Source organism: Punica granatum, chromosome 7 (genome assembly GCF_007655135.1).
Source record: "Punica granatum isolate Tunisia-2019 chromosome 7, ASM765513v2, whole genome shotgun sequence".
Taxonomy (NCBI): Eukaryota; Viridiplantae; Streptophyta; class Magnoliopsida; order Myrtales; family Lythraceae; genus Punica; species Punica granatum.
Window position 1 is genome coordinate 1634760 of NC_045133.1, and position 14770 is coordinate 1649529.

General features: G+C 32.5%; 1 protein-coding gene across 1 annotated transcript; it reads left to right on the forward strand.

Moving 5' to 3' along the window:
- Positions 1-4659: 4659 nt before the first annotated feature.
- LOC116215408 (myb-related protein 306-like) lies at positions 4660-7024 on the forward strand. Its single transcript, XM_031551109.1, has 3 exons — positions 4660-4948; positions 5329-5458; positions 5685-7024. The coding sequence occupies exons 1-3, from the start codon at positions 4816-4818 to the stop codon at positions 6499-6501; spliced, it is 1080 nt and encodes a 359-aa protein (XP_031406969.1). The 5' UTR covers positions 4660-4815; the 3' UTR covers positions 6502-7024.
- Positions 7025-14770: the final 7746 nt, after the last annotated feature.

The window sequence follows — 14770 nt, forward strand, 5'->3', positions numbered from 1 at the left end:
AGTTAAAGAAACTAAAGGGCTAAAAACCGGCCAAATTATATGATTATCTGGTTCATGTGAAAATACTAATAAAGTTTATATATATATTTATTTATTTTTGGGAGTAAAACCACACTAAATTAAGGATGCAAAGCCACAACGGGGGATGCGTGCTGGGATTAATGAATTATGGAAGCATTTTGTTGCGTGAAAAGTACAAGAAAAGCTCTCTATCATTTCACATCATGCCGTCGTCGAATTCGGCCCACGCCCAGAGTAATACCAATCTCTATTATCCGACTTCAGTTTTCACCGACAACAGAAAATAGACGGTCGTTCAATCTCTATTCGGATTGCACATATTACATAGACCTCACACTTTGGTATCCATAGTAACTGAATGGATTCGGCTCCAGAAAGTTACGAGTAGAGTTTAGCTCTCTCTGATATTGACTTGTGATACATACGAGAAAGATCGTGTAGGTCGATTTTCCGAATTGTCATAAGGCATGGAGGCCGTAATATATATCGGAACAGTATTTTTTACACAATTGTCATATATAGATAGACACAATTACCAATCATATGCCAAAGTGTTTCTTAAATATAATTTTCAAGTCTTCTATTTTCGGATTAGTGAAAATTACTTTTTTCCATTTTTGGGCGGAGGAGACGTTTTTCAAACATGGGTTTCTAGACATTTGGAAAAAAAAGTAAGCTTCGTCCTGTTTACTTAATAATTCAATCCTACTTTCCTAAATTTCTTCGAGAGTCATATGAAACTTGTGAAAGATCATTAAAAGAGTAATGTCCTTAAATAGATAAATTATAATGTCTCAAATCAAATATATATTGAAACCCAGCTAACTCATTTCTCTTGTCACGAACTTTTTTTCTCTAATCTGTGCATAATTTATAATATAATTGTCGAAACACTCAAATCCATCCTATGTACTATAACAACTTAAAACGTAAAACGCCCAACTTTTTATTTTCAAATTTTTTCGCACGTTTGAACTTAACATGAATACATTTTCTTTCGTTTTTAGCTCTGTCTTCGTAGTTACAAATAGCTACAAAACACTCGAAAAACTTATGAGAAAATAGAGTTATATAAGGTTATATATATAATATAATCAAATTAAGCATAGCCAAGAATATATTGCATAAATATTGTTTAAACTGTATGCAACATACCATATGCTTTTGCCCGACACTTTAAAATTAAATAATTTCTGGCATTCTCCACATCGCATTTTAGACAAATTCACATGCCTGCTGATCAAGAAGAGACATATGTAACTAATTTAGGTTAATTAAGAACAAATTAACGTGCTAATTTAAAGCACTTTTTTTGGGACAAAATATGCATATATCATTATCTTTTTCTCTTCTTTTCTTTTTTTTTTTTTGCAATCCTTATCAGATTAATTAATTCGAAAAGCTAGCTGTCCAATTCAATTTTTCTATTTACTTGACTAATTTCAGTACGTATGTGTCAATAATCAACTTCCAAGATTCAAATTGCATCAAATTCCAACATCACCGTCATAGTTTAAATTGAGACCACTTACTATCATAAGATAAAATGACGTACACGTATTTATATCTCTGCTTTATTATTTGCAAAATTACTCAGTTAATACCCTAGATATATTCATATAGCTATGAACGGCCATGCACTCCAAAATCGATATCTGTCGATATACGTCAGTTATATCCATGAAGAGAATGATATGTGTGTGTGCAAGCACTGATAATACACGCATGCAGAGGCGAAGCCAGTTAATTGGCAGGAGGAGGCAATTACCCACCTTGAACTTTGGATTTTTTTTTAAATTTTACCCCAAAACTATGTAAAATTAGTATTTTGCCCCTTAAAAAAATATTTATGTACTATTTATATCAAGTAATATTTTTGCCCCCCGGATAAAAATCCTGGCTCCGTCCCTGCTCACATGCTACGCCTATGCATAACTTTTCTCTATTGTTCAAAATCAAGCTAATTCATTACTCTTGATTTTTTTTTCGTGCATAAATTTCGGTTCATGCTATAACATGAATAAGCTAAACTGAATTGAATTAGTTATGCCTATTAGCATTATATATATATATATATATATTTATAGAAACTACAAATACAATACACATTTGCCATGACTCGTTCCTTTAAATTGTAATTAGTCGGAGATTGTAATACGCGACTTGGAAAGACAACAATTTTTTCAGGTTGACAAAGTAATATATATTCATGTTGGTGTGTACATCAAAAAGATATCAGAGATATATGTGCGTGTATATATATATATATATATTATTTTTTTATTTTTTTGCTCGCAGTGTATATATATGTTGTTGTATACATCAAAATTATCAAATTTATATGAGGCCCCGCGGCATATCATTATCAGAACAATTAAGATGTGGTGGCAATGATATAAACGGGCGATCCTTTTTCTGATGATTTTTTTTCCCCATATGCAGATGATTTTATGGGAAAGGAATTTCTCTGCATATTGTTTAACTTATCGCAATAATAAGCTGTTGGAAATTGGGATTGTTATTTTACTCTCCTCTCTTCCCCTACTCTTAAATGACTTGGCCATATTATATTTACCTGTATTCGTGATTTCTTTCTTTAAATGTTGTCATACACAGTGTACAGTTAATGCGTATACGCTATGACCTCTCTTCCAGATCCTCAAGTAGATTAATTGTATATATTCTGTTGTTCGAAATTAATTCTCTATGAATATATGTATAGTGGTATATACTTGCCCCATCACCAAAATGTAACCAGCGGGTGCAACAAATGAATTGGCCACGTAGAGTCTTCGGACACGAATGGGGGATACTAATAGTCATAATTATCTATATATAAGTTTATATTTAAATATTTGAATGGACTCTAATATTTATTAATAATAAAAGGGAAAACAAAGGTAAAAAAAAATTGCAAGAGAGTAATAAAAAAATTATTACTAACCAATTCAAGTACGTAGGCTCAAAGGAGCGAGAAGAGCATTGAAGTGGAAGAGGGAGTAGATGTAATTGTTATGATAGCTTTTAGCCCACAGAAAAAAATTTATGGTTCCTAAGGAATTAAAATGTGGCAACAGAAAGTTTTCTATGAATCGGCTTCTTCGTTGCCGATGATCCATTTAATTTGACTGCTCTCATCAATTAATATCGTGATCTATAATAGCTGTTTGCATATTTATAATTTGGACTCAACAATAGAGTTAAATTATTGTCGTAGCAATTCACCCAAAAAATTATTGTCGTAGCACATTGCCGAATTGTGAATAATACTTAGACAGTGATGATTTAATTCTCTTAAGCTATGAAAGGGATGAAAAAAAGGAGTTGAAGTTGCCAAATACGATATTCCTTTGTCTCGTCAATTGCGTACGGGATCCCTTGATAAATTTTCATTTGCTTGTCTGCATTTTTTAGTATGTACTCAATATTTACGTACACCCACTTGCCAGCTGTGCTATTCTTGGTGACAAGTAGGAGTGTGTATTGCACCGTTAAACAATACTTTAGTTTTAATATCCGCGATCATATAAAGGTTTGGAAATGGTTGATCTCTATCTTGAATGGTATTGATCCTTTAACAGTTCAAACATATTAAAATGAAGACATTCAGTCTCATCGACTGATCAGACCTGGTCTTGGACTGAAGCATACATATAGAACTATAACTATATGACTGTCAATCGCCATGCTCTCGAAAGACCTTTGTTTAAGCGGTTGCTTGAACATAGATGAATCAAAGAATGAGTCGATACTGCAACTAGTTGACTTGGGAGTAGCTCTTGGGTATTTTTTATTTTACTCCGTATAGAGGAAAATGGTATTGGTTTCTGATGTAAATTCATCTGTTATCAATGAAGTTTCATCATTTATCCAAAAAAAAAAAGAATGAGTCGATGTACATGTATAAGGTTAAGGACTTGATGATGAACAAGAGGATAAGAATGATGAATTAGGGTTTGATCTTCAAGAGATAGAAAGAGAGGGGTGCACAATAATGAATGCCACACGGCTTGTAAGTCCAAAGCAGAGCTGACTTTTGCAAAAGCAAATACACACAAGAAGAGGGAGTAAATGCTCTTTTGACTCTTTTTGGAACTTAGTCCCTCACCCCTCCCCACCTCTCTTCAATTTCCTTTTCTCATTGTCCATTTTCTTTCTTCCTCCTTTCCTTTTTTTTTTTAATGAGAAATGTCTATTGACCTAGTACAATGAAATAAAAATCATAAATATTTAATAAAATGTCACGGATAGTCCCAACCAAATATCGAACTTGAAATATCTTCATTATCAGACAAGAGCATGTCACTGCACTATATTGTCTTTATTCTTCCTTCTCTTCTTAAGTTATATATATGTAACGAAGAGCGACAAAGTTGACAAACTGTATGTCCTATGCAAATGTACTTGTAGTATAGAAATACAATATTCGCTGGAAACACCTTGTGATGATACAAGTTATTGAAACTCGAGTGAGAATTAATTTCAGCTCCTAGTTGATGGGCTGTGATACTTCGAGATTTTACCCAAAAATAAATAAATATTAAATAAAGAAAATCCTCTCACAGACATACAGGTCAGCGTCCCAAAGACTTCTTCAATTCTTCTCTTCATCCTTCTCCTTCTCCCTGTCTCTCTCTATATATACGCAGGCAAGCCCTTGGTCCCTGTACTAAGACTGATCTTGCCTTAGCAAAGCAATTCCACCTCCAAACCATAACATCCACATATATTTCCTACGCATATATCAACCTTTAGAAACATCGGAAAGAGTGTTACAGAAGGAAGAAGGAAGATATGGGAAGACCGCCGTGCTGCGACAAGATAGGGGTGAAGAAAGGGCCGTGGACACCCGAGGAAGACATTATCCTGGTCTCTTACATCCAAGAACACGGCCCCGGCAATTGGCGATCCGTTCCAACTAACACCGGTAAATACTAAAATTTCCCTTCATCAGTTCTTTTTTTCTTTTTTCTTTTTTCTTTTTGGGCTTTTCCCCTCATAGAACTGATTAACCAGATAACTTTGAACATGTAAATTTCCCTTTTCTTTTTCTTTTTAAAATTATTTTTGCGTTTTTATGGGGACGGTTGGTTAGGCCATTAATTGGTGTTATAAAGACCCACAGCTGTAAGTCCTGCTGGGTTTTTTTCCCTAGGTTTTCTCACCTTCTCGCATAGAAGTCCTCCGTTGTTGTCTCTACATGGGTTTTGACTTAGATTTGAAGACAACAAAATCTTTTGGCTTGATATACAAAAATTTGCATTTCTTATTATGTCTGTGAAATGATCGATCATCGTACTTGTGTAGGTTTGTTGAGGTGCAGTAAGAGCTGCAGGCTGAGGTGGACTAACTATCTCCGGCCGGGTATCAAGCGTGGCAACTTCACTGAGGATGAGGAGAAGACGATCATTCATCTCCAAGCTCTTCTTGGTAACAGGTAGCATTTTCAACAACTATATTTTCGTATTAGTTGGAAGAAAATACATCTGCCCTAGAATTATTGGGGTCTTTAAAAAGATTAGATAACTAATTAAATTGATTTATGTGTACTGCTCATGCGGTTATGCCGATTCCCGATGCCTAAAATTATTGGTTTAAATCTATTGTTTACGATAATTGTAAATTGATGCAAATTATGTGCTTGATTTTGGTGTTCCATCCAGATGGGCGGCCATAGCGTCTTACCTTCCCCAGAGGACAGATAACGACATCAAGAACTATTGGAACACCCACCTGAAGAAGAAGCTCAGGAGGTTCCAGTCGGGTGTCGACAGCAGCGAAGAGGGTTTTCGATCATCGCAGCCGTCCATGTCTAAGGGCCAATGGGAGAGAAGGCTCCAAACAGATATCCACATGGCCAAACAGGCCCTATGTGAGGCCCTGTCCTTGGACAAATCGAGCCCTTTCCTAACCCAACATGCCACAAAACCAGTGACATCCTCAAGTGATGTCTTTGATGTTAACAGTTGCAACGATGTTGCCGCTAGTAAGCTGTCCCAGTCGTCCTCTGCTTATGCGTCTAGTGCCGACAACATAGCAAGGTTGCTCGAAGGTTGGATGAAGAATTCCCCCCAGAAAAAATCGCCCTGTTCGTCATCTTCCCGCTCAGCCCAAACCAAATCAGAGACCACCACCACCACGACTACCCACGAGAACAACTCATTCGCCAACACTAATAATTACATGCTCGCCTCCGGTTCGAGCTCGAGTGATGGCGGGTTTGACTCCCTGTTCAGCTTTAACTCTTCCAACTCCGACGTGGTCTCCACCCAATCGGACTCGCCGGAAGGGTACTGCCCATTCCAAGACGAGAGCAAGCCGAATTTGGAGGCCATTGCCCCGTCTCAAGTCCCCTTCTCTTTGCTTGAGAAATGGCTATTAGATGATAACTGTGGATTCACTCAAGGCCATGCTTATGATCTCATTAATAACATGGCAATAGATGATGATGGTGATCATGAGGAGCGTTCCTTGTTTTAATTAGGGTTTGTTTAAATTAGTGCTGTCTAATTAGGTCATATAGAGAGAGCGAGAGAGCGCTTTTGATTAGTTTTTGAAATTTCGTTCTTTTTTTTTTTTCTCAATGTCTTTTTAGGGTTTGTAGGGATTGAGCTTTTGTTAGAAGAAGATATGAAGAAGAAGTTGCTGCCTGGCCCAAAGGCGAAAGACGTAACACCATCTCACCGACTACTTCTCTCTGAAGAACACAAAGAAGATAAAGTGTAAATTACAAGTACACATATCCTTGATGTATGCTATATATTTCCGGTAATTATAATCTAATATATATATATATACGTATGTATGTATGTATATCAATAAGTACCCTCTTTTCGTCTGGAAATGTAGATCTTGTGTTCTTGATCAATGAATATATATATATATATATATAGTACTATATTCTCAAGATCACGGTGAAAATATTCATTCCCGAAAATGATCTTGAGGTGTTCATGGATTATATTTACGTATCTCTCATTAATGATCAATTTAAAGGATGTAATTTTCTGGTCCTCGTATCCTCATGCTATAAACCCAATAAATCCATAATCGTTTTATAATATAGTACATTAGTTTTTTTCTCTTCAAGGCTTACTCATGGCCAAAGGAGCCGAGCCATAAGTAAGCACACAATGTTGATGATATCTTGTAAAGCATATATAGCTTTTATATATGGTTATTAATTTCTCACTGTCTTAATGGGCCAACGTGCATACGATATTACGTAGCTCTGTGCGTAAGATTTATCAGTTTTCTGCAATTCCAATATCAACACAAATATATATATATGGCCTATGTTTTTCATTTCAATTTTGCATCAATGTGAGGCCAGTTAACATCACTCTTGACGTGTATAACTTGGTCTATAGACCCTTTAGTTGACATGTTTAAGCAACATAATCTATAAGCTAATTTCTTCGTGATGCAGTTTTAATTTGTACTTACAAAAATGTGTGAAATCATTTTTTTTCTCTCTTGGGCATTTTGAAATTTAAAAACCTGTGAAAATTAAATACTAAACAGTAAACATTAACGGAAGAAATCCGGGGCAAGATTTGCCTTGGGAATATGCAAAAAGGGGGGAGAGAAAGGGAGAAATGCATGGGTCTTTTGTCTTAAATGAAAACACGTTGGGGTTTTGACTCTTGCCAGTTTTTACAAGTTGGAATTGGAATTTCCTGTGCAGTTTCCTCATATTAATATATATACATATACATACATATATATGTATGTATGCACCCATTCTGTAAAGGGCATTCATTACCAAAGAGAGAGCTAGCAATTCCATGAGGCCCTCATGAGCAGTGTAACCAATTTGCGCGGTAAAAAGAACAAAAAAGAACCCAAAATATTTAACCAAAAAAAGAAGAAGAAAAGAAATAAAGAGCTTTCCGCACTGTCAAGCAAAAGAGAATTAATTGACCACATCGCGATTCTTGCCTTTTCCCACTTCCATTGTTGGATATATATACATATAGTTAATTATATCCAAAAACAATATATATAATAATTTATGTTAAACGTCATAGTGCAATGGCCGGTCATGATCCTAAATTCGTTCTTCGAGATGCACGACAACTTGTTGAGATCTTTATAACTTATCAATTATGTATATATGCTGGCCATTGCCAAGGCCAAGGGCTTCCGATCGAATAATAGCAAAGTTAACCCCATGAGAGAAATCATGTGAATTCTCGTGAGGTTTCATGTGGTTAAGATCCCATGCATGCAATGAGAGCTTTCTCCGGGGATGGATACATGATGTTTGTAAGTTCAGCTTTAAGCCATAAATAAAAGAATAAAAAGACAAGGCCGCAGTTCCACAAACATGAAAGCAAAATCCTTTTCTTCTTCCTTACAGAAAAAGAAATCCTTTTCTTCCTTATTTTTTATTTGTTTATTAATTTATTTTCTTGTCTGACATTTGAAATGAGCATGTACTTGGTCAGTAATTGAGGTTTCATCAGAACTGTCTTAATAAATTACTAATAAAAATAAAATATAATGTAAACATAACTGTAGTACAAAACGGGGCCATGAGTATATATTGCACATGTTTCCTCATCAGAATGTCATCATTCTGAATATCTACCCTCGTTAGCCTTTTTTGAAATATAAACGTGGTTTTTATTTTTATTTTTAAAAATCATTCGGGCAATCATATATGTTACCCAAAAACAAACAAACAAACATGTTCAGTTAAAAGGAATCATCATGGCAATTTTGCACACTAAAAAAGATCACGGGCATGGACAGATAGGTTATATTTTAAGTATCGGACTTACTACAACAATTTGAGGTTGAAATTTTGTTGTCCCTAATAATTAAACTCGACTTGTAACTCCACAGATCCGCCCCTAAATCCAAACTGCAATGTCGAAAGTCAAGAAAACAATACCTGAGAATTACGATATTAATTGCACACTCTATATATATTTCTGCTTTTAGTTTTTCTTTTCTTTTTTTCCTCAGTTAGGCATGGTGCCCGCATGTTACAGAGTAGCACGTAATACATTTATTAAAAAAGCCGAAAACTCAAAAAAGTTATATTATTTGAAAATTTGGCAATCTCAAAATATTTATTACAATGAAAAATTGAAAAATTCAAAATATATCATGTAAATAATCATACTTCATTAGATAATATTTATTTAAAATAAAAAAAATAAAATTTACTAAATAATATTATAAAAATATTTCAAAACTTTTAAGCTTGATATTTATCAATAATTTACAAATAATTCGTGTAGGTCACTAAATTTTTTCATAATACTTGTATGAATTGAGTTATTCTAATAAAAAATTTAAATATTTTGGCTCATTACATTAAAGAAGAGTAAAATGCAAAGCAAATATATGATATATTTTATTAATTTATTCGTTAAAAAATAAATAAAAGTGAGGAGTGTCGTTTACCTTTTTATTTGGAAGAATTATATCCATGCTAATCAAATTGTTATATTTTGTTAGCCCTCTCGAGATTATAATGTTAGTACCTATAAAAAAATTATAATGTTAATTGAACTTATTTTCACATCATAATATATTAGTACAGATTAACGTGTTAGTATATTAAACATATATACATCGATAAAAATTTTAAAGTATGAATTAATATGTTTGTATATTTAACATTTATTGGATTGAAAAAAAAAATTTATTCCCAAGTCATAACAGTATTTTCTAATAACGATCACAAACTATTGACGGTACTTTCTATTTATAATATAGTGATAAACTCAGGTAATTAATCAAACACAAAATAAGAGATTTCGTATCTATCATCATAATATTATTCAAATTTTAAATTAAATATTTGAAAATTTAACTCTCAAAAAGTCTTCCAAATTTCATATACAAAAAGTATTATAAAAATAATTTGTACATGATCAAATTTGTCAAGAAATATTTATTCAAATTTAAATTTTTAAAATGTCGTGATAAGTAAAAATAATATTAAACAGGGTAAAAATTTCTAGATTTTTTTAATGAAAAGCTAAAAAAATGGAGAAAGTTCATAAAATGGCTCGTACAAGTTTACAATATTTGAATAAAGTATGAAGTAAAAATATTTGATAGATTATCTTTATCGAAATAATTAAAATTTCTAAAAATATTTTATAGATTATCACATCTTATCAATTGTATATATTTGCAAAACTATAATTTCAAATAAAAATCAAACTTAAAAAATTCACATAGTTTACGGATAACTATATCACATAAAATTTATTTGAAGAATTTAAATTTCAAAAAATATTTATAATATTATCACATCCTCCAAATTATATTTGTTTATAAAATTAAAGTTTCAAATAATCATAAAATTGAAAAGAAAGGAAAAAATCAAAATCGCTATACCACCATGCCGAGGTCATCAGGTCGAGTTCACCGTGACTTCACTTTTATATCTGTATATATATATAGATTTTTTTAACTTTATTAATTAATAAACAAAAGAAAACAATTTGAAGAACTAGTAGAAATTATTGCTTCTTTCCTGTTGGTGACAGAACCATGTGCATGTATTGGGCAGGTCCCTTGTCATATACAAACACACACACACATACATACATACATACATATATATATATATATATATATTATCCTACCAAATGAGAAGCTGCCTTTTTTTTTCTTTTTTCCTTTTCCTTTCTTCTGATGTTGGGAATACAACCAATCAGAATTGTACTTGTATTTGACTAATTAATTCATGACATATATCATATAATTATAATGTAAATATTTATGTATATATAGTTTTTTCGGTGTGAACTCTGGTATCCGAAAGCCTAATTGGGTTTCGACTAATTTAGTCGAGCTTAGTCGACTCACTAAGGGATAAAACTTTCTCGACATGGATTTTCCGTATTCACAAGGACTTGAACCCGAGTCCTTACTTTAACGGAATAAGTGTTAAACCGCTTGAATCAACTCATGTTAGTAAATATATATATCTTTTAATAAGAGGGGGGAGAAAATGCTTCTTTTTTTTATCTTTCAAAATGAAGAATTAAATGCTTAATTGCTGCATGCTGGCTTTGGTCCCCCATAGGAATAAAGAAGTAAACATGTTGCCTTTGCCTACCACAGAATTGGCAACAACTCCCTTTTGTCTGTATTATTGAATCCAATATTTTCTGCATCCTTTGATGTAATATAGCCTTCTTATTATCCACCACAAATTAGATTTATTTTCATTAGGAAAATGATTCTTTCTTCTTCTTCTTTTGCAATTCTTTTAATGACTATTAACTATGAGTGTCTAAAAATATTGCTACATACAATCAATTCACGACTTCAATGCTTTCGAAGTTACATGCTAACGAACCTCACATTTGATTTTGAAAAATCAACGTTGAAGATATCATATATTAATGATTGATCACCGTCACGAGATTAACCAGTCCCATAACTAATAATAGGCATCCATTGGGCCCGGAGGAGTAAACCCTTGTCGTGACAATATCGTTTCTTTTTCATATCCCTTTCTTTTCCCCGTTAAAATGAGGAAAAGGATGGTCAGAGAAACTAATGATGAGCCCCGAAGAGCTGGGCTCATCATGGGCTGGGCCCTACCCATGGGCCCAAAAAACAAAATCCCATCATTGTAAAGCTGAATCCAACTAGGAAAAGAAACAAATCAAATCCCATTACTAGTTGCTTAAATGGGCCCGTTTATATTGGGCCACGCAGTCGAAGCTCGCAGTTATTGATATTATATTAGGCCCATAAGCCCAGTTGTTGTTTAGGCAAAATATAAATCCAAGTGGGTTATAGGCCCAATCCAAGTTGATCCCGCCGTTGTAATCCATCGTAGGTTTTTTCTGTTTGATCTAATTTATTAACTGTGGTCAAATTTACGGCGATTAGTTAACTCGTATTATCGGTAAACTGACAATGTTAATGCTAATGGAGGGTGTGTGTGTGCCGTGCCAAGATTAGAAACGGCTATTAGGAGAAAGAATGGGATGCATCTTACTTGTTAAGGAAAACTACCGAAAACTCGGGTAACGATCTAAGTCGGTAGTAAGGATGTATTTTATTTTCTGTAAGCAATTGGTACAGTGAATGGAGGCAAAAGCAATATAGCTTTGATGAAGGTGAAGGGTGAACATATTGATGGCGTTTCTTATCTTAACTTCACACTCAAGTTTTGATAATCTCTCGTGGGATTCCTTTTCCATTGCGTAATGCGTCAAATTGAATTTATTATTTGCTAGTCAACTTTCTAATTGGCATTGATTATGCCGTAAAATTATAATAATAAATAAATCAGCAAATGGATTTCATCGTAAATTAATTATATCACAAATATCCGAGGTGGGATTCTCAACTCACGAAGCAGCTATGTCAATTTGCATGAATCAACAACCTAACTATGTAATGAAAAAAACATGAAAATGATTTCTTTTTCTCTTTTTATAGGAAATTTTTTTAATTTCTTTTGTTGATTTTTTCTTATATTAGTTGAACCTCTCCTTTCACATCGATATGAGAGTTCATGTGAGAAAAGGTCAATCCCAACCCACTAAACGGATGAAAGTCTCTAAATTGGATTTCAGACTTTCAAATCAAGTAGGTTGATGGTGATTCTGGAACTGATTTTTATAAGATTACGACTTTCTAAAATAGGATATTATCGAAACATATTTGATAAATATTTTTTGGTAATGAAAATTAATCTTTTATATTCTTTAAAGATTTCATTAACTTTCCAAGCATACTTGTATATATCTATATTTATATATATATATATATATCCATATTTATATCTATATCTATCCATGCAATATAAAGCAGAGCAATGACAGACATGGCTAGATAGTTTTGGAATGTCCGAATTACTGAATGAAATTTTGTCGGATTTTGAATTTTGAATTTTTAATAAAAAAATAATTTTGCTTTACTTTTGTAAATATATAGAGTATGAAAAAATTCGACTTTTTTAATCTTTTATTAATATGATTGGTACTCCTAAACTATGACAAATTATATTAATTATATTGCATTAATCTTTTGTATCTGTTATTTTTTTGTATTAAAAAGATTTTATTGATTGTTGAACTAATATATTTGAATTTTTTTTTTAGATTTTATATATCTATATGTGCTGCAATTAGGATCCAAAACGACCCCCCGTGACCTTTCGGCTTATCTATCTATTAAATATCTTCTGGCCTATCCATCTAAAAAATATCTTTCGACCTATCTATCTGATATAATATAGGGTAAATTGCATTTATAGTCCAAAAAAATTTACAAATATTTCAATATGGTATAAAAAGTTTTTTTTTTTTGCTACTTGATGGTACAAAATGTTTCAAAGTTGTTTTAGTATAGTACAAACTGTCATCTCGCCATTGACGTCGTCAAGCAGTCATTTACAAGATCCGTAAATTTTGCACCATCATGTAACTTACGCAAAACATTTTATATTATTAAATTACAACTTCAAAATATTGTACACCATCATGTAACGTCTCACAAAAATCGATTTTGCACCATCAGCATCGGTTTGACTGTGTCAATGGCGAGATGACGATTTGTACTATACTGAAACAACTTTAAAATATTTTGTACCATCAAGTAGCAAAAAAAAAATTTCTACCATATTGAAACATTTGTAAAACTTTTTGAACCATCAGTGCAATTTACCTTATAATATAGGGTAAATTACAAAAAAAACCCAAATTTTGTAAAATATCTCAATTTTGTTCTAAATTTTGTTTTGTAACAGAAAAAACCATAAACTTTTTAAAACGTCTCAAAAATAACCTCCGTTATAACTTCCGTTAATTTTTGCCTACGTGTGACCTACGTGGACTGTTAAAGGGACCCGCCATTAGTAGCAAAAATTGACGGAAGTTATAACGGAGGTCATTTTTTAGACATTTTAGAAAACTTATGGTTTTTTTGTTACAAAACAAAATTTATGACAAAACTGAGACTTTTTACAAAATTTGGATTTTTTTTTGTAATTTGCCCTATAATATATATATATATACACGAATATATACAATTGGTACTAGCAATAAAATAAAATAAAATGCAAAAGAGTAGTGTTGCTCGACTTAAAAAAAAAAAGACTAATAATGCTATTTAAAATAAATCTGTTAGCAACCATCCACAGGAGTGTGAACATAAGAAACAACCGTGAAAACTATCATTACTGAAGCTAATATGAAAATTACTTTCAACCATTAACAACAAGCTTAAATTATGCAATAAAAATGGCAAGAATGATGGTGAATTTTGATTTACACAATTTTAAAATACGCATATAACGTGTAAAATAATATACGAAAAACATAAAAATTGAACGCGTACGATCTCGTGCAATGCATGGGTTCTTTAACTACTATATATATATATATATATATATATATTTTGATAGGTAAGGATAATTGCATTAATGATGGAAAAGTTACAAAACAACTGAGAGGGGATAACCTTCAAAAATATAAAAGGAATGAAAAATCGAGGTAAAACCAAGGTGACCTAGTTTGTGAGCTTGAAGGTTACTTGTTCGAGGGATCTAGGTACATCGCCATGCTGATAAAAGAGTTTTTTTTTTTTGGCTCAGCAATAAATGAGTGTCCATTGATAACAAAAATGAGTACAAGATATAACGTTCAAGAGAAGATTACAAGAACATAAAAATATAATGGATCACCGATATCACTGTAAAGAAAAAATAAAGCGACGAAGCACAAACAGTGAATACAAATACAATTACAAAGATCAT